We start from the raw sequence: 21,884 nt of genomic DNA on the forward strand, positions 1-21,884 counted from the left end.
ACACTAGATTGTGATTTATCATAAACTGAAACCGCTATTTTTGTACCATACATCTGAGTATTCAATTGATGATACAATGCAATTATCAAATAAGTATATGTGCACTGGTTAGGGACGACATCAAAAGATCAAAGTCGGATAAAAAACTTAATTCTTTTAGTTTTTTTCCCAAAAAACCCACTGAAACTTAATTGATAAATATTGATCATGATCATTGACTACATTCACCATTAAATACAAATTGATAATCTGACAATAGTATGGCATAGCAGTTGGTTGTAATAATGAAGCGCAAACTACTTTCTGTTCATGCTCTAGGTCCATGCCCTGAAATTGACCTCATTTGAGCACATATTTACACTCGGACCAAACCATTTTCTCGTATTGGATGTTTTTTTTTCACTTTCTGTTATTTTGGTCTATGATTGGATAGAAAAAAACGAACTACAAATAATCCAAGGTTTTTTTTGACTTTATTAAAAAATAAAATCGTTTTTGTAGGATGGAAACTTTTTGAGGCCACCCCCCCACCCCCCAACTAAAGCAAATAAGTTTTTTTATCCGACATCGATCTTTTGACGTCGTCCCTTATTGTTATACGTAGTGTTTTTATTTCATTTTTCAAATGGATACTGCTGTGTATGCAACAACAGAAAAATATTTGTAGTTTAGTAAAAAATATTATCTAGTATGGTCACAAATAGGCAGTTTTTACCCTCATTACATCTCTAAATACTATATGATCACCATCCATAAAAAAACAAGTCATTGTCAATGACATAGTCCCTGTCATGTTTTTAGTGACTTTGTCAAACAATGAAAAGCATATAGTCAGATTATGTTTGAATAGCATTTAGCATATTAACACAATGCTTGATCAATAATCAACATACACATTGGTGCCATCAAGTTCACATTACTTACAGTGATGATGCACACTGTGCTGCCATCAAGTTCACATTACTTTCACTGATTGGTTAATTAAGAATAATAAAACATGGTGCTTGATCAATAATCAACATACACATTGGTGCCATCAAGTTCACATTACTTACAGTGATGATGCACACTGTGGTGCCATCAAGCTCACATTACTTTCACTGATTGGTTAATAAAGATTCATAGAACACAATGCTTGATCAATAATCAACATGCACAGTGACACCATCAGGCGAGCCTAAAAAACAGTTGACATTTTTTAAATTTTGCAATTTTATTTGTTTCACTAAATTTCATTGAAATTTCTAAATAATTAAAAACAACAATTAACCCATATCTTGCCTTTGTACTGAATTTAAACCCAGTCTGTAAAATCATCTTTGTAAAATTGGCAGAACTCTCATAAAAAAATAAAATGGCTATTTTGAATTGAATCACAAAAAACATGACGTGCATCAGGAACCCACCATGACTGATGTCAATGCCAAGTTTGAATGAAATCGGTCAAGGCATATCCAAGAAATGGTTGATGACATGTTAGAATTTTGTGATTTTACTTGTTTTTGACAAAAATGACCACCATTCGGCTATATCTTGTCTTTGTAGAAAATTTAAGCTAAATCTGTACGATCATCTCAGTAAAATGAGCAGAATACTCGTAAAAAACAAAATGACCACCAGTCCGCCATTTTGAATCTAATCATGAAAATAAACGACGTGCATCAGTAACCCACCATGACTGATGTAAATGCCAAGTTGGAAAGAAATTGGTCAAGGCATGTCCGGGAAACGGTTGATGACATGTCCAAATGTAGATTTTTGGTGTTTTATTTGAACAAAAATGGCAGCCACTCAGTCAAAGGTCAACCAAATCAAAAATAAATCAATGTGCACATGTCTCTCATTATGACTTGTCTTTGTACCAGCTTTGAAGAAAATCCGTCCAGGCGTCTCTGAGAAATGATGACGGACACACGGACGCATGGACGAACGGAACCCAAACATTAGTCCCCATTTCCGACTACGTTCGACAGGGACTAAAAAGATACTATAAAATATTCATTTTCACTGAATGAATGATTCAGTAAAAATAAAATCCAGCAAATATAGCTTTTTTCCTCTATTTTACATTCAACTCATCACAAATCAGTGAAAATAAATTCCATACGAAAAACCCAAAAAGTCTTTTCAGCAAAAATTAATTCCAGCTAAAAATAAAGTATTTTTCAGCATCAAGGAGTCAAATTGATTTCCTAATGGAATCAGTTTCAACACTTTTTCGCTCATTCTCAAATATCTCTTACCAGATAACAATGTAACAAACCAGTAACCATGGAGACACACTCAACAAATCTGAATAGAGGATTAACTGGAGAGAAAATTAATCATTTATCCGATTTCTATATGAAGGATTTCATTGTGTGTAGTGTATGGATTATGATATCAGGAGACTCCCTTGCCTTTTGCTTCATTAATTACCCCCCCCCCCCATTTTCCTCCTAGACGCACACAGTTTGTACATGTATAGAAATCTCTATTGGGAGATGTAAAGTTCAATAGACTGGTTGGTGAGTTCAAAGGTCACTTTTGATAACATCAGCTGCGAGTTCCAAGGTACATGCCACCATAAATGCATACGTGATTTCACTTTACAAGAGACTTGTCTTCCTTATGGATTTTATTATTCATTAATAATTAAGATTATACCAACCAATATAGATATTTAGTGCAGATTATCAATAATCATTACAGGATAGTATAGCAACACTTATTACAACTGGCGAGTGAAAACACTCTGGGCAATTGGTGCACATGTGTGCGTGTATTTTTTTTTTTTTTTTCCATTTATTTTTTCATTTCATTTTAATTGTGCAATCATTTTTTTATGAAACTTAGATTTTTATTTAATTTTTTTTTTTCGAAATTTGACAACGCTGTTATGCGCACATTTTTAACAGACGTATTGGTTCTGTTTTTTTGTTTTTTTTCTATCCTAATAACATTCATAACATTAACATTTGACATGAGCATTCACATCTTCCCTACATATTAAACAACAATTTTATTATTAGTTTAATACATTATTTTCATGAGAATCAACAATTTGAAAGACTAAATGTTGTAATCTTAACTTTTAAATGCTCGCATAGAGCTTGATCTTTTAAAGTCATGTGTTGATTTTTCTCATTATTGTGAATGCCAATTTCAAGTTCATTTCCTTTTAGCTAAAGTATAATGTAAATAATGCATCATTCAGGTTCAATAGTACACTACCTAGGCAACTGTAATCAATGTTATTCTCATCATTTCTCAGTAGTATTTGTTACGCTCTTGTGTATTATGTATCTTAAAAACATTTATTCATAATTATCGTTAATTTCCATGCTGTAATGTTTGGTCTAATTTCTCATTTATTGCTAGCAGATTTGGTTAAAGAAACTAAATTATTTAATAAAAGATGAACAACCTGATATGAATATCTTCATCATTTATTTATTTCTGCATCCATAATATCATACCAAATGATAATTATGTATCTTACATTGCAGACCATTATTACCCATCATTGTCAACATAGAGTCTATGACAGCTTTCTGATTTAACAGAGAATAATAGGGAAAAACATAGATCAGGGTCCTCATATCCCCATTTCCATGGAAACAGAGATTGTGTATTCATCATATGATGTTATGATGAAATGAACCTTTATCAGACGACCTCTGTGTCATGCTAGACATTTCTTAGAATACATCTTTAATATTGTCATTTTTCACGGAAATCAGTCAGAAATCAGTCAGAAATCAAAGAAAGACATGTAAAATTAGAGAAAATTACACAAAATGTGACAAAACATGATTTAAAATTGGGCGATTAAATTAAGAGTAGAGTTAGATGAGCATGAGCTTAGAATAATCTATTCTCAATGTTATACATGAATCAATACTTAATCAATACTTGTTATCATTAATGGGGTTCTTCTGTCGTATTGATTACAAAGGGCAATTGTTCATACACTTAGCATCTTAGCACATACACTTTTATAGATTCCATGTTCCATGGCAAAAACACCGTATTTACTTTAATAATAATGCATCACCTTGGAAGCACATACAAGACAAAAATTACATTTATTGTATTAACAGTATATCAGCTGAAAAAATTAAAAATATTCTTTTTTTGACTACAGACTTGTGTCTAATATTTAGTATGTATGCGCTACTAATAGCAAATATGGAATACATATACAGAACATTAATAATAGGTAAAGACAATACGATATACTGTCTAGTAGAATTTATATTTATAATGAGGCCAGTGGATTATCACAGTTATCAAATTATTAATTTTCTTCCTACCTATTTTACAAAAGATTTGCATTTACACATGTTGGTAAGGCTTTCCTTTGAATGATATACAAATGAAATCCATGATCAAACTGTGAATTCAGTGTCTGCTCTGAAAACATGTCATCATTTGAACGTCCATAAACAATTAAGTGACAGTACATATTATGTGTGTAATGGTGCCTGTGTTCACAGAAATATCGGTAAGCAAAGAGTATGTTTTTTTACATATAATTATCACTGGAGAAGAAAATATATGCACTGCATTTGATTGGAAGTTGCAGTGATATTTAAATTCGCTGGTTTGCAAAGGAAACCATACATTATCTTTTTCAATTTAATAATTTGTTGCATTTTCATTTTAATTATAGTGCATTGCGCTATTAGTGAATTAAGTGATAATAAAACCCAGTGGTTGATTAAGACTTATACAGTATTCATCAACAGATTTTTTCATATTTTTCCATTGGCTTGATGTTACCCATTAAACGCCAGACCTTACTTTCAAAGAATAATGATCACTTCACTCACCTATCACTCACCCAATCAACCCCCAGAAGGGCTAATTATTGCACTCCTAATCTATACCTTTGCAAAAAGATAACGTATATAGCTCCCCTATGTCAATCAAGTTACCTCGTTTAGGAGAATCATTTTATGCTCCTAGGCTATTCGAAAAAGACACGTAAAACTTTATTGTGTATACCCGAAAAAAAGCAAATCCAAAAACTCAGATTTGTCAGTTAGTTGAGTGAAACAGACAACAGCTTCTGATCAGCAATCCCAAGGTGATGATGATAGAGTATATACAACACATGATATATTATTGCCTAATGTGATTGATTCATTAACGTCCAAGTTACAGTGCCAAAAGATTACTACAAAATCATCATCTTTTCAGTATAAAAAAAAACACATTTCTGTTCTCTAATTGAAATTTATAAATCTCAATAGCCAAATAATAAAATGCAATTTCTTCTGAAAAGCCACTTAAAACAGGTCTTGGGGTCTCTAATTCATAGAAGTTTGGAAATGAGATGACACACTTGGAAAAACCAGAGATGTTCAAATAATAATTTCTATAAAGAATGAATTATCTCAATTTCATTATCAACTCCATGAATCATGAACCCTCATTCGTAAAACACCATTCCTGTACTGCAAGTTTAATGCAGAGCGGAGGCTTAATGATTTGAAAATGATCTGTCAGATTGAAACTCAACTTCTCCTTCATTGCCCACACATTTAATCCCGAAAGTCATTCTTTGTGTCCACATGCTTGTCACTTTTAATAATCTTGATATTTCTTTCATTTAATGAATCGTAACATCCGGCACAGAAAAAAAAAAAAAAGAAGCATTTCTGTTCGATGATAATTAAACCTTAACAAAATGAAATGCTGCCACATTCTCATTCGCGTGGGTTGTAATTTATTATGGCGACACAAATTGACTGAAATTATATTAATTTGCATATTAAATGTGAGAGAGTCTCATATCTCACAAAGGAAGTATATTATCATGATAAAAAATCTGGTATTAAATATTTAGAATATTTTAATCCTTGTAATATCCCCACTCTCTTATCAAATTCGTTTCATGCACATCACTGGAGAAGAGTCACCTCTCCACACAGAGTAATTAACACATACAATGAATCTCCTGTTCACTCTAGCATACTAACATAAAGAGTATACCGTATATGAAAAACCATCATCAGTTTTAGCCTCAAGGACATATAGACGCCACAAGCACATTATGACTTTGTAAATTTGATAAAAAGAAATCCCACTAATCATCTCCATGGTAACCGTCATACTACGGTTGCAACATTGATGAAGCCATAGGTGTGCTGCAAATCTAATTCCAGACGTCGATAGATAGATGCATGATTTCAGTTGGCACCTGCTCGGTGATCTTCAAGGGAATCTTTTTTTCAAACTATCTAGGAGCTGACAAATTATATTGATAAATCAGGATTTCACCAATTATAAGTTTACTCCAGACCACAAATCTCTAATCCTACAGTAGATATTTCGATAATAAGCCATTGCATAGCATTGTGAAATATCAATCTGATTAAAATCTGACGTAGGAAGGGGCTCTGTGATTCTATTTCTGTCATGAACTTATATTGCTTGCAGCATCCAATTAAACAACAGAAACGAGTTTGAACGTGACGTCAATAGTCTGTAACATGTTCAATGTAGTTTACCCAAAGTAAAAGGAAATTTCAAATGTTGGGACAAGTGCAAATACGTTTCAATTAAATGCAAATACACATTTCACAAATTGGGAAAGTCTATTTTTTTTGATGTATAGTATATCATATCTAATATTATTTTCGGCATGAAAACAAAACATGGATGTCAAAAAAATGTTTTCTATTTTATTCCTTTTATTTTTTCAAAAATACCAATTTTTAATTAGTGTCAATATTATCTAGTATGAATATTCATATATTCATAAATATATTCACAATAATGTATTTATGTTAATAATAATGATAATTTAATATAATTTTAAATGATATACATTTGCAAGGATAATTATGTTTAAAACTGAATAAATAATTACCGGTAATATAAAGGTATGCTGAATACCCTGGACAAGATGAAAGCAGACACTGTGAAACCATTTATTTTCACTGACATTTAATTTCATTATTTTGATTTTTTGAGCATATTCACTGTGTTTTAATTCCATGAATTTGTCAAGGAAACAATGAGTTTTATTATTCTTTTACATGTTCACACAGATTTAATTTAGCAGATTTTAATTATCAGGGAAAATAGCGAAATTAAAACCCAGTGAATAATTAATGTATTCACAGTAGTAGGTGATCAAAGCAAGGTGATTTTCATGTCTTGTATAACTTATTTTGTACTAATACCTCCACAAACAAGTGAGCATCTTTTATTATACACTTTTTTCCCCCCCCAAGACTTGTACCTCAAATTGGTATCATTATAAGGTTATTACAAGGATACCAAAAAGTATGCATGAAGTTCAGTGGGAGTATCGACCGAGGATACATCATTGGAATGCTGATACACAAAAAAAGTTTAGAACAGATTGAGCAAACTTCTTTGAATGGAGTCCGGTCAAACCCTGGGAGCTGCCATGTTTGTTTTATTATTAGAGGACACTCATGCGCAAAATCGTTCCATATTTGGAATTCGCATTTCCTAATATGGTAGGATGAAAATACCCAGTGCAATAGCGTAAAGTTACGGCACTCTATAACGTATGGGGTTACGGTGACATATTTATATTATTGTAAGTTATTCCTACAACAAAGCCTGAATACACAGTTTATGTAAAATGACAAATGTAATTTGACCAAAGGGAGCATGAATTCAGAACATTGGTTATGACTAACATCACTATTGTAATATACCAATGCCCATATTTGCACATCACATGACATCATCGATGTGACATTAAAATTGGTAATGAACAGATATACTGAATTTACCATAATTTTTTAGCAGTTGAGCACTCGAAGAAAGATAGTAAGCGAGAAAGAGCTAAAAAAAAATATTTTAACACTTCAGATAAAAAATGTTCAATTATTCATTAAATATATCATGCGACATTTAGAAGCTAAGTTTAATTCTATCTTCTGCATTATTAACTGACATAAAACTAATTTAAAATGATAAGTACATACATTTATGATATATTACATAACAATAATGAATTAAGAACTGTGTAATAATAGATTCGATATTAAAGGGTGCTGATCATCGTGCCACGTCCTGTTTGATACGGTACTCATATCAACATATGACATGTGTAAAATATATTGTACGTTTACATGAAATTTGAACATGCGCTGCGCAGCGACCACCGCCCTTTGATAACCCTTTGAGCACCACCAATTTTGCCACAAATATTTTTGTACAAAATTTAGCCTATTTTTGATGATAGTTTTAGACCTAATGTACATAGTTTCTTATTAGCTTCAGGTCTTGGTCAAAGTTTTAGAAAAAAAATATTCAAAAAATGTTATGTGTTTTATTTACGTGAAAGAAGACATAAGTTGATTTTGGCACTCAGGAGTTAATTCCAAGTTCAAGTGCGGTAATCCTAGCTTGTAGTTTATTACAACACTGCCACATGGAATCAATTCCTGAGACAAATGAATATGTCAGAATAATTTAGTATATTTCAACAAGTGTTTTATGCTATATATTAAAGACACAGCAATGAACGAATACCTTCCCACATATATATAAACCACTGTTATCATTTCTTTGTGGTCAAAGGGGAACCTGCCAAACCCAGAGATTGCACCAAGGAATCATGGGACACTATTGTTTATGTTGTTTACAATGTTGATCTATCTTGTGTTATCCATTGTAATTTTAATCCAGAAAGCAAATTTGTTGTGAGATTAGACTTAAATGGAGGTGCCCCTTAAACTTATCAACACCATGAATGACAGAAGCCACAGTACATGAATACACATTACATCACAATGAATTATCACTGACAAGGTTACTCATTATTCAAACATCAAATTACCGTTTTCATGCACTCACCATTGAATGCAATGTCGGTTTTAATGGCTATTTTACAAGAAAGTGAATATGTTTCTGAGCTGTCTTATTGACAGACTCCAGTGTGTCATGAAATGAAACATGTCAGTAACTATTTTATTGATAATTAGTAGTCTACAACCTAGCAATTAACGTTTTTAATTTAAAAATCTTTTGAATTACAACTGATTCAATAATTACTTAATTAACAGACTAATTAGATTACAGATTTATTTATATTGACAAGATAATTATATTATTTATTATATTCAAGACATAATAATTAGATTTGATTTATTGATAGAGCTAATTTAGGGGTAAACTTTAATTAATTATATTCGGTTGCTTTTTAAAATTTTAATCTAATAAACTGACATGGGTTATATACTACTCGTAAATATTACGTACCGCTTTCTGCATCGTTCCAAGATTGAAGAAGTAAGACTATGATTTCCAAAAATCGCGTTTTCGAAGATTATTTTAACACTTATTTAAATTTAACAACAAAAAGTTATATTTACCAATTCCAATACCCACGATGACCCTTCCGATTACCAGGGCTATTTTATCCGGCGCTGTTCCGAGAGTCAATGCCCCGACAGTGAAGACGGCGCTAGCGCAGAATATGACAGGTCGACGTCCCAGCCAGTCATTAAGAAAACCACCCAAAAACGCAAATACGGCAGCAGATCCGATGGTAACAGCAACAATTAACTCCTGCCAGAAGAAGGTCATATCGGGGAAATTGTGTCTCAACAATATCATAGCTCCCGATATGACACCGGTATCGTAACCGAACAGAAAGCCACCGATGGCAGAGAAAAGTGTCAAGACAATCACGAAACATGATCTCGGCGCTCTCTTCTTGTAAGAGTCCACTAGTCGTTCGCGGCTACCTTCGCCGATGCCGCTCGCCGACGACAGGCTCTTCAAATCCATCGAATCCGACGTATTCATGGCGAATAGTTACTTTCTCGAAGGTTTCAAAGAAAAATACGCTCCGTCGATCAAAACGTCGCCATGTTGACAATACATCGTTATTCCTTTGCGCACGCCCGTTTGCGCAACAATCAATTTCATCTTCAAGTTATTTACAAATCGGGAATAATAATAGCCCGAATAACAGTATTGTTTTGAAAATATAGCCCCTCCTCCGGTAGATGTTTCTGTGTGATAAACACTAACAAACGAACGAATTTGACAATAAAGTCATCGTCCAACTGCCTTTTAGACAGTTAACAGTATACACGTAATATACTAGTACTTCTTTGATGCAGACTGCGTACTCGCCCGTATGATCGTCGCATGCCACTGCGCTCGTACAGACTTATATAACATAGAAAGCGAATAAACCGAAATATTTTAATTAAAAAACACACGATATATTTGACAAAAAAAAGCATATTTTTCAGTATAAAGAAGTCGCATGTGATTTTCGTAAATCCTTGATATATTACACCAGCTCAGAAAGCGCTATGCATAGCGCTTAGCGTGTGACACGCCCACATTTCGTGTAGCGCAGCACGACTCGGAGGCATTTCCATACAGTTGTCATAGCGACACTTTCATTCCATGTATAACAGAACTCGCTTAGTGTTTTGAACACTCAAAAAATTCCGATGTCTATGTGCGTGTATGGCCTCCTTAGTGACCAAGGTGCGCACGACTATTCCGCGCACGTTGATATATGTATGTATATATATGTTTGATGGCCCGGGAAATCAAAGGCGTTGCGAAACGTTTATATCTGGGGAACTAATAACAGTCACAATTCTCATGGGTTACAATAATGGGATGCGCATTTCACGATATCCAGCCTCAAGTTCCACACAATGGCGATACCTCATTTGTTTTACACGCGTTTCATGAAAACAAGCGTGAAGGCTCGTATTTAATTACGCCCTATGGGATCCAAGGGAAAAAATAGATAACTCAATAAATGTTTAAAATATATGCGTTACGCGTCTATACCACACTGATACGAACTGAATCGTGATGACGTGTCGACTTTATAGATTACTCCGATTACCGGCGTACGTTTCTGCAGAACAACTTGCAGCGATTTTCATAGATACATTTTTTGACAGGCTCGTAATTCGCCGGAGGCTTTTGGCTAATCACTCTCCTACAATGTCCCAATCCTCGGTCAGCCATCACCGTGATACTACCAGAAGGCAGACAACTGCCAGTTGGAGCTTCTTTACAGAACATCAGTGCAAACACGAGTCAATATTTCATTCAAGACAGATACACTGACAAACTCATTAAAAGTTATTTGTTTATTCAATAATTCTAATCAAATACATGTATAATTCGATTCGTATGTAGGGAATTGGATTTTAAGTATCATACCTCTAATCAACCAATGACCGTTCAATTTAAATGCCTTGCAAGAACCAATGACTTTTTAAAAATATTGTTTTGTCAGGTGCGCCCTGTTTGAGGGCATGCATCACCTGGGTCAAAAGTAAGACTAACATGTCTTTCGTTTACTGCTTAGCGGCAGTGTACCTGTGGTTTTATTCTTGTGTGTATTTGGATGTTCTAATCTTGATTTTTTTTCCAGTGATTTCTCTGGGTGCAATCCAACTATAGTAGGTTTGTCTTGTTTGCTTGAGATTTGCAAGAATTTGAGCTGGCCAACATGTTAGTATTTTTCTTGTGGTTGATTACTGGTATGTATATTTCCCATTTTTGAGCCATGTTTTCAACTTTGTTTATCATTTTCATATAACAATCTCGTCATATGTCATATTGCCCTTTAAAAGAATTGTGGGAAGAGCCAAATGTTAAAATCGGCTTTCACCTCTGCTGTTTTCAAGCAACGAGTTATTTTTTTTAAATTATGGTTATATTGTTGGACTTTCACTTAGAAGATTGTTTTGAAGATTTTTGTTACTGATTTTCTATCCCATAATACTTTGCAAAATCCAATATGGTGTTAACACATTTCCCTCCATTATTTAATCCTGGGTACTGTGAAAGCCAGAGTGGGTGGAACGGAAATCGTAGAGCGCCATCAGTGTTAGAAACGTGACACGGAACATGTAAACCGACGCGTGGCCTGAAGCAATTCCTAGCTATCATCTTCCACCACGATCACATTGTGCCCCCCCCCCCCGTCGTCACATCGTTACAAACCGAACTGGCAAAGTTATAGTACATAACTAATATACTGAAACGATTAAGAATGGGCTACTACTATAAGACTGGTTTATGTAACCCAAGTGAAATTGACTTTGTTTTCTGAACTGAGTGAAGATTTACCACTGAACTCAGTATGTCCTACCTAAACGTTAGTTACCATTAAATTGCAGCGGTCGTCCCGTCGTAAATGAACTATATAATTTACACGCGTTGTATACGTCGCTATGAGTCCCATATCGAACAGGACGCTGCGTGACGACCACCGCTCTTTACAGTATACCTAAATTATATCCATCCAGTCAGATAGCGTGTTTGTTCAGTATTTTTCATTACCGTGAAACAACAATAATTGCAATGCGAAGCTATACGTTTACTTCAACGAGATGCTGAATTGTTCAAGTTAGGGACACAGAGTTACTCTTGCGAAACCACGTCCAAATTGTAACTCGATGTGAAATTGACAATGAGGTACACCGGTAACATAGATGTTTTGTTTTGTTTAACGTTCAAATTTAGTAACTCAAATTTAACTTAATCATCAGTCAACCGAACTTCGAACTACGGGAAATATAGAGTTCAAAATCCTGGGGTATTTTAGCTGCACAATTAATGCTCATAAACAAGTTTAGTCATTATTACTTATACATGAATGCTCAAAAACAGTGAAATCGCATAAAACGACATGTGTCAACCATGCCACAACTTGAATATAAAGCGGCCCATTGGTGGAACAAGAAACAAGTTTGGCGCCCTCATCGGTCAGACACATTCTGCTCATTTGGCGTAACAGATATAGCGCCCAGACTAAATGGAGTGATGTTTCGCCCCAGTATTGGGCTCATCTCAATTACAAAATATGCAACATATTACATTGTAATGTACCGAATACCGAAACCTAGGTTAATTATTAACATTTGAATTTATAACCTGTAAAATCGAATCGTAATTTAATAATACTGTATACTTAACCAACTTTTCGCATTCAAATAATAACCAAAATCCCGCGTGTGCACTGTGCCATTTGGAAAAGTTTTTTTTTTTTACAGTTTCACAATATAAACTAAAACCAAAACTGGATTTCTCATAACAAGAATTAATGTAATGTTGACAAAGTCACAAAATTTCTATTTACATTTAGTATTTTGCAGCTTGAAGTCGTGCGATAGGTTTTCCCATTTTATTTAGGCTCGGTCGTTAATTCCGAAGTTCCACCCAGTGATTAAATTTAGTGCCAATTTAATGGACACGTCCTGCGACACACAAACTTACTTCAACTCCGCTGTCGACCAAACACACGTTTCCATCATGATAAACGTAGGATTAGTCGGGTATGGTATTGATTTAGAAACAGCATGCACGTACTACCATGGAAATAGTAATTGGAACTGACCAAATCGCCGCCCCGGCAAATGACCTTTGATTTGAAATACAGGATATAGCATTCACGTACACCAAATGACAACGACTAGAATAGGTGTGACGTTTAACATAATAAACACTTACCTATGCCAATACCTACGACGATTCTTCCAGCCACAATGGAGCGCACATTAGGGGATACCCCCATTATTATAGCACCCGCTGTAAATACTATGCTAGCCAAGAGAATGACTGGACGTCGACCCCACCAGTCGTTTAAGGCACCACCGAATAAAGCAAACAGTGCAGCAGCACCAATGGTCGCACTGACAATAACTTCCTTCCATAGATTGTGTAAATGAAACTGTTCTGATATGAGCAGCAACGCGCCAGATACAACGCCTGTATCGTAGCCGAACAAAAATCCCCCAATTGCGGAAAAAAACGCCAACACGTAAATATAACACATAGACTCGTTTCCCTTGGCATCGACGATTTTGGCATCGTCGTATTGTTGATGAATCTCACCAGGATATTTATTACGTTCTTCCTCGTTGATGAGTGGTTTGTCCTCGGAGACAACCATCTCGCTATTAGCTACATCTACCATGTCAAAAGTATCCATCTGTCGATTATATCATACACTGAACGCTGGCCTAATACGTCGAGAACATTCGACGTGCATTTCGCGTTAAGCAGATAAGTTATCCGACACAGGCAAATGTACCAACAACATGTCGGAACTATGCATAAGGTTATCAATACCAGCGTACGTCAGCTGATCACATCCATCAACGTACGACGTCAGTCTCACCGACACCATCACGTTTACCAGTCTGATATCACCGTGTGTCAGTGGTAGTAGTCGGTCGTTTCCCGGGATGTGAAGAGACTATCGTCGCCTGTTTTTTAAAAAAATACGTCAACAGTACCAATTGTGACCCCTGGCAATCAAAAACATTGACGTCCCGAAAGACAACGTGTAAACTGGACTACATCTTAAAAGCGCAAACTCGATAACCTTTGACCGCCAACTAAACAAAAATAGTCATCGAAAGAGGACGCTCTACAACAAACATCATACAACTGCGCGAGCTCTCCGCCCAGCTTAAACCGCGGGTCTGAGTGTATAAAAGGAAAGATGGCCGCCACTTTTCAGTATGCAAATGACACTCAAGCGTGAAACACCTCTTCGGGGTGCTCCGCAAAATCACTCTTTTCGGCAATCTTAACGCCTGTGATGCTTTATTTTCATGTCGTACACAAACGTGAATATGTCCGCGATACAACTGCGATGTTAATTTACGAGTTCGGTGCGATGTCAGTGTGATTTGCGCGTAAAAGCGACGGAAAAGCATGATTCAAACAGTCGCTTTGACTGCTAAAACTGGCTGTCAGTCATGGGTTTATGTAAATGTAAGGTGTTAATTCCGAGTTGTTTGTTCAATCTCTAGGTATGTTTATGTAATTACGGAGTTGATCATGTAAGTAATATCGTGGAGCTAATAAGAAATGATATGCTGTGAGCTGTTTGTCCGTCCGTTCATCTCAGGGGACATCGTCGGCGCCCCACGAAGCGGTCCGACCCGAGCGAGTGCGAATCGACTTTGCGTAAACATACCAATAATTTCTGTAGTGTGTGTGCGCAAAGTAAGACATTCGTGGTTACCGGGCTGGGAAAATAAAAAAAAATGGTTTTCACTCTGATATCGATGAAAAGATTCGAGGGAGTCCCAAATACATCCCCGACAATATGTCGAGTATGTTTCTCAAATTTCTCTTCGTTCTCGAAAAAAATAAATTGAAAGGTCTCACAAAAAAATATAATGTTCCCTGAAACATATCCCCGCAGTGAAAGATTTAGCCCTTTTTGTCACGTACTAGTATGAGCCGCGCATATATTCATGTATATTTGGCGTCGGACCCGTGCCGCACAGCCGTATACGTATAATACATTTTTTTTTTTTTTTTTTTTTTTTTTGTTTTGACGTTGCATAACGTCATTATTGCCTAGCCGACAAGACACATTATAGCAAACGTTGTACGACAACTAAATTGTGTAGGTCATTCAAATAAACTACAGTTATTTCATGATGCAAGTAATTGACAATACGGTAGTTCTCTATTTGGAATATTTGTTGGCCCTGAAAAGGGCCGTTTGGTTTGTTTGTATCAATGTATTTTTCAGTACCAGAGATGACCCATATAAGGCACGCCTGGGAGATTGGGATACAGTCCGCGTATCTGTCTTACAACACACTCCGGCATCACTTCTCTTTGTGTGACCACAACGTTATCAGCCCTCATAAGTTGCGACTTGCGCTGGATATATTTTTCGTCAGTCCACGCATTTCGTCGTCCGAGCATCGTCCAATACTTTTTGTATAAACGACGCCTAATAGCAGTGTTGTTGTTTTGATCTGTTCAAGTTAGAAGTGGTGACTGAAAGTTTCGGTCACCATTTACCATCCTGACTTTTCGGCAACGGATTTTTGCCAAAAGTTTACTTATAACTATTTATTCATTATCCGCACGTTGCATGTTCGATGTATCTATATTGATTTACTCATAACTTTGCCTATTTAGATTTTTAATAATAACTGGTTTGTTGCAAGTACGTGCTCATTATATTTATAAATAAACCCACGGCAACATAGCACAGTACGTAGTATAAATACATCGCGCTTGTAACGTACGGGTTGTGAATGAATAAATAAATACATTGTATAAAAAGGTCGCATTTGTAACATATTGATACAATAGCAAGAAAGCAAAGGCATGAGCTCAATTCAGAGATACCAATGAGATCCTTACAATGCCGTAACGCCATTTACAGAAATTGTGCTTTACAGTCGACCACGAGCGAAACAAACACAGAAAACGGCTTTCAAAAGAGTGCGTAGGCCCAGTGAACGTCGGGCAACGGGATTCAGCAAGTCTTTTCAAATCAGATAATAGCGTAATGCATGATGTTAGCTTACGGAATTAACGTCTTCAGTTGAAATGATAACAGCTGTGTACCAAGTAAACAACTGGGCGGACCATGCAAATTACATTTCCCATGATGCACTGGTGCAATTCCTGGGATTGCGGAGCCGCGCTTTAACTTACTTGAAAAAATCGGACACTTTATAGCTTGCCGGGAATACGCACATGCGCTCTAATTTTTTCGAAGAAAGGGGTACACTTTTCGGATTTCGCAAACTCGATAACCTTTGACCGCCAACTAAACAAAAATAGTCATCGAAAGAGGACGCTCTACAACAAACATCATACAACTGCGCAAGCTCTCCGCCCAGCTTAACTTACTTGAAAAAATCGGACACTTTATAGCTTGCCGGGAATACGCACATGCGCTCTAATTTTTTCGAAGAAAGGAGTACACTTTTCGGATTTCGAAAGCCCGCGAAAACCCCCCAAAAGACTGACAGTTACTCATCGGTCAAGCAGAAGGGCAAGACAAAAGATAAAGACCTAACATATCAAATGCGCAGAGACGTTTGATCAGAACGAGAACTTGAAGACAGCGCATCTTTCTGATCTTTCTCTGAAATAAGGTTTTGAACAAAACTAATCCTTGCCAAAAAAGAACAAAAAAAAACATGTAGAGTAGAGTGTACGGAATGATACAGTACATGCAAGCATTACACTAAACATATATGGTTTTATCAGTGACATCCTAACATGCAATGTTCACGGTGAAATATTCTCAGTACCAACTTGAATGGAAAGCACGCCGGCGCTCATGTCCTACATTTGGAGCATTTTGTTAAATCTTCAGTTTAATTTTGAATTACTAAGTATGCGTTATCAAAAACTGTTAATTGAGAAATAGCTACTCATAAATTGTACTTAAAAAGTTGGGGGGTCATGAGCCAAACTTTCGACAATTTGTTTTTAATATTTTAGTATTATAATGCTTTTATAATAGGTTCCTATGGCAGATATATTACGATATATCTCAAATTGTAGGCTGGTGGCATAGGGTAAAAAAATAGATATTGTTAATGAGAGGGTAATCTTTATAGTCTTGAATTATTTCAAAAATCTGGGTTTTAAATAGTGTTAACAATGCAATTTTTCTCTAACACTTTGTTCCTTTGGGTCACGTTTCTCAAAAACGTCACAGTCACATAAACAGTGACGTAACCGTGACACTCAGTGTGACGGTCTGTATGGTGTTCGTTTCAAAATGTTTTTACCATCATGTGCCATTCTAAGCACAATTTCAGCATTGAAAAAAACAAACTGAAAACAACCTGATCCGATCGGTGCGGCGCATAAATTTATATGTTTTGTAAGAAAGAAGAGATAGAGAAATTGAATTGGAAAAAGAGTTGTGTAATTTAGAAAAAGAAATTGATGACAATTTGGAGCAGGATGTTTTGATGCAGTATGAAGCTTTAAAAAAAGAACTTGATAGCATTATTGATCACAAGATTCAGGGCTATGCTATCCGTTCACGCATACAATGGTATCAGGAGGGTGAAAAAAGTACCAAATATTTTTTGAACTTAGAAAAACGTAATTTTAAAAAGAAAACTGTAACCAAATTGATGGTCGATGAACGGGACATTCAATTATGCAAATTAGAAATTATTATACTGCGTTATATGCATCGTCCTCTCCAAATTTGAATTCAAATGATAAATATGGGTTCTTTAATAATAATAATATCCCACATGTTGACCCACAAAAAATAAACAAATGTGAAGGTATTCTGACTAAAGAGGAAGTATTTTCTGCCTTAAAAAAATCCCCAAAAATAAATCACCTGGCAGTGACGGGCTACCCCTTGAATTTCATTTATTTTTCTGGGAAAAAATTGGGAATGCATTGGTGGCCTCACTAAATTACAGTTTCAATCATGGTGTCATGTCTACCACACAAAAACAAGCTGCTATAACTTTATTGTAAGAACATATTAATAATAATAAGGCACCTCTTTATAATAAGGTCTTTACTGAATATCTTTGCGTGCTGATCATGATTATGGAGCCTATTCGACAGTTTTACTACTCGCCATGAATTTAATGGTATCCCCGAGTAATACTTTCAGCTTTTTGTGTACGTACAAAAACAGTGTGCATGCGCATTAGAGAATTGTCACGAATATACGATACAAGAACGGTTTTGTAATGCCACGATACATCCTAGCCCAATGTATTTATTAGAAACCGTATCAACAACAACAAAAACATTCCATGATCTATGTTTAATTCCGTCTTAGTATTGACCAATCCGCGAAAACTGTACTCATCTAGGAATCTTCCTATAAACAAATGTAGTAACATTTCATGATGAAACACGAATACTGTTTTGCATAACATATAAACGTTCCCGGGCGAGCACCTCTCCCGCCCAGGGTTGTTTATATTTTTCCGCGTGACCCTGTTCACCTATTCACATCAGGTACTTAACAATGAAAAGATATGAACATTCGATAACGGCATACATTACCGTGATTTATCGACACCAATAAACACGGCAAAATATATGTTTAAATTTATTACGCTGCATTTGGTCAGAAGACGCAAAAATGGCCCATTGCAAACTAGCCTTACGAATTCTTCCGCGCACGATGCCGAGTCGCCGCTTGGCTGTGCTGAAACGAGCAACATCATCTTCAAGCAACTTGCGTACTGGTGACACCAATGATCCAAGTTTTGATTTAAGAGGGAAGTGGCAAAGTTTGACGCAAACATTCCAGTTGAAGCTGCTACCACACCACCTTCCACCTGGTGAGTATATTGTTGTTATTGAGTTCAACCCACCTTCACTCACAAGATGCATACCAAACAATCATCAGCCATTATGTACTATATACATGTACATGTACAATGATATTTTCCGCTGACGACTGGTATTCCTCATAACAGGTCAATAAACTGTGTCTCCGATTAGCCAGGTAAACCTGTCAACTGTCTCTCACAGTTTTCAAGGTCATCAAAATCACGTGTTCACAGCACAGACTAGTCACAACCATCGCCTTTTTTGAATACCTATCGTTAAATTTACTGTGTTCTACCACTGGATCTACTGCGTTGTCAGAGTGTGTGGTATTTACAGTGGGTCGCTAGATTCCAATCGCAAACACTGCCGTTGACCCAGATATAGCAGAATGGAGTTAGTCGATTACTCAGGCTGTTTTCGACCATAGAAGGTATAATAATATACCAATAATCAATGATCATAAACACATTTATTTGCAAACAAATAATGATTCTTCTACCCAGTGTTTTAGCGCGAAGACAGGCAATTGCTGGCATACGTATTGCGTGCTTTGAGTCACATGCGTCAATCCCGTTTTGCTATGCCAGTTTCCGTGACTGTGTTTGAGTTTGCAACCGACAACCGATTGTAAAAAATAACGCTTATTCTGACTACGCAACGATTCTGACGCTACGACCCATAGGTTGTTCAAGGATGTTAGCTCGGAACTTTGACACTTTAAAAATAGAAACACGTTCTTGCAGTATTTTTATTTCTTTGTTATAATTCGACGTGTGCGGAAACTGACGCAATCCGTGTCCTGTTCGATATAGCCTCATAACGACGTATACAAGGCGTGTAAAATACGTTGTTTACATGAATTTCGAACACGTGCTGCGTGACGACCACCATCCATTAGCACACTGATAAGGAGTCCATATACCAGCACCACACGAAATCTGTAACTAGAGAGATTAAAAAATGTGTGTGCAGTGGTATTAAATCTGAGCTTGAACCACCGCTATAGAACATTATTGCTAGTACAAAGTGCCTGTAAGAGACATGCAGAATAGATTGGTAACAATCTTCTATTACGGTATCACACTGTTCAACATACAGAATAATTCTGCGACGCTATCTCCCGCGTTCTTACCGGCAGAATGTTTGTTGTAATCGCATACTTTTACTATTTTAAGTCGAACCCAGCGATATTTTGAACTAGTGTAAATAGTATTCGTATTTGATCTCCACAGGTTCACGAGACCAGAATTTCATCAACTGGAAGTACACACGGTATTCCACGACGCATGGATGTTCGCAGGAAGAGTAGATCAGATTACAAAGCCTGGAAAATTCTTTACCGGTATGGACAATTTATAACCTGCATGGATGATCGGAAACTGGATAGTCACATTGACAGTAGCTTTGTATTAATCTGACTGAAATAGTTGTCTAATAGAAATCCATACAAAAATTGAGTTCTTTAATTCATTCTGAACACGTACCCCACTTACGCCATAAATATGACCCCTTTAGACATTTCTTCTGCATTCCCGTGATTCATTCGCATGCATGTGAAGAACGATTTACATAATACTAATTAAGACATCATGTCCATTCCTTCCATTTTTATGAATTTCAAAGTTCGAAACGACATGACGGTTTTCTATTGGGCGATGGAATACCATTGGAACATTTTCAAATGACGCCATTGCGCTGTGTGTTTTGATTCAGCCTTCCATTGAAATTTATAAATGTAATTAAAAATTAAGGAACTGATATTGACGTGTAGTGTAATAGTATTTATTTATTTATTTATTTATTTATTTATTTATTTATTTATTTATTTATTTATTTATTTATTTATTTATTTATTTATTTATTTATTTATTTATTTATTTATTTTAGGGACGATTGGCAAAGAGCCGTACATAGTTTTACGCGATGAGAACAACGAACTAAAAGCATTCTACAATGTATGTCGTCACCATGCTATGCAAATCGTCAATGATACGGAAGGGACAGTGAAAGACTTGCAATGTCCATATCATGGATGGACGTATGCCTTAAGCGGCAGACTGAAGAAAGCCACTCGCCTCCGCGGAATAAAGAATTTCTCCGCCCGTAACTTCGGACTAATTCCGATGATGGTCAAGGCATGGGGTCCGTTAATTTTCATCAGACCCAACAAGATTTCCGAGGAGAAGGACAATTTCTTTGAAGACCTGGAATCCTTGAAGAACCGCTTGGATGGCATTGGTTTCAGCTCTGGAATGAAGTTCATGAAGCGTATTACATACACCCTAAACTGCAACTGGAAGGTATTCGTAGATAACTATCTAGACGGTGGATACCACGTCTCAACAGCGCACAAAGATCTAAGTGTGGCACTGGATGCAAGCTCTTATAGAACCGCGGTGCATGAATGGCATTCGATACAATCAGTCAGCGCCGTGGGCTCCGAAGAGCGTGTCTGTGGCGACGCGATATACGCGCATATATTCCCCAATCTAATGATAAACCGTTATGGTCCGTGGATTGACACTAACGTCGCACTACCACTCACACACAACACGTGTATGATTGTCTTTGACTATTTCCTCGAAGAAGATTATATCCAACAAAAGAGCGAAGAAGACCTGCAGAACATTCTGGACACGAGCTTCACAGCCAGCGATAAAGTGCAACAAGAGGACATCTTTCTATGTGAGGGCGTTCAACGTGGACTGGAATCATCGGCTTATGATTTGGGAAGATACGCGCCTGGCGTCGAATTTGCCGATCACATGTTTCACGTCAAACTTGCGGAACTATTCCGAAGACATCTGAAAATTCCATAG

General features: G+C 36.2%; 2 protein-coding genes across 2 annotated transcripts in view; one reads left to right on the top strand and one right to left on the bottom strand.

Moving 5' to 3' along the window:
* The window catches only part of LOC100373277 (proton myo-inositol cotransporter-like), a 36,674-nt gene extending 22,342 nt beyond the window's left edge, over nucleotides 1-14,332 (bottom strand). The window contains exon 1 of the mRNA XM_085496837.1: nucleotides 13,477-14,332. Within this exon, the coding sequence (XP_085352963.1) occupies nucleotides 13,477-13,957 (481 nt within the window). The 5' untranslated portion in view covers nucleotides 13,958-14,332. The remainder of the gene's footprint in view (nucleotides 1-13,476) is intronic.
* Nucleotides 14,333-18,356: 4,024 nt separating this feature from the next.
* Nucleotides 18,357-21,884, top strand: LOC100373430 (uncharacterized). The gene is made up of 4 exons (XM_085497331.1): nucleotides 18,357-18,368; nucleotides 19,009-19,073; nucleotides 20,298-20,407; nucleotides 20,953-21,884. Exons 1-4 carry the CDS (start codon nucleotides 18,357-18,359, stop codon nucleotides 21,882-21,884), a joined length of 1,119 nt encoding a protein of 372 aa, XP_085353457.1.

Source organism: Saccoglossus kowalevskii, chromosome 3, assembly GCF_978046115.1.
Source record: "Saccoglossus kowalevskii chromosome 3, keSacKowa6.1, whole genome shotgun sequence".
In the NCBI taxonomy this organism is placed as follows: Eukaryota; Metazoa; Hemichordata; class Enteropneusta; family Harrimaniidae; genus Saccoglossus; species Saccoglossus kowalevskii.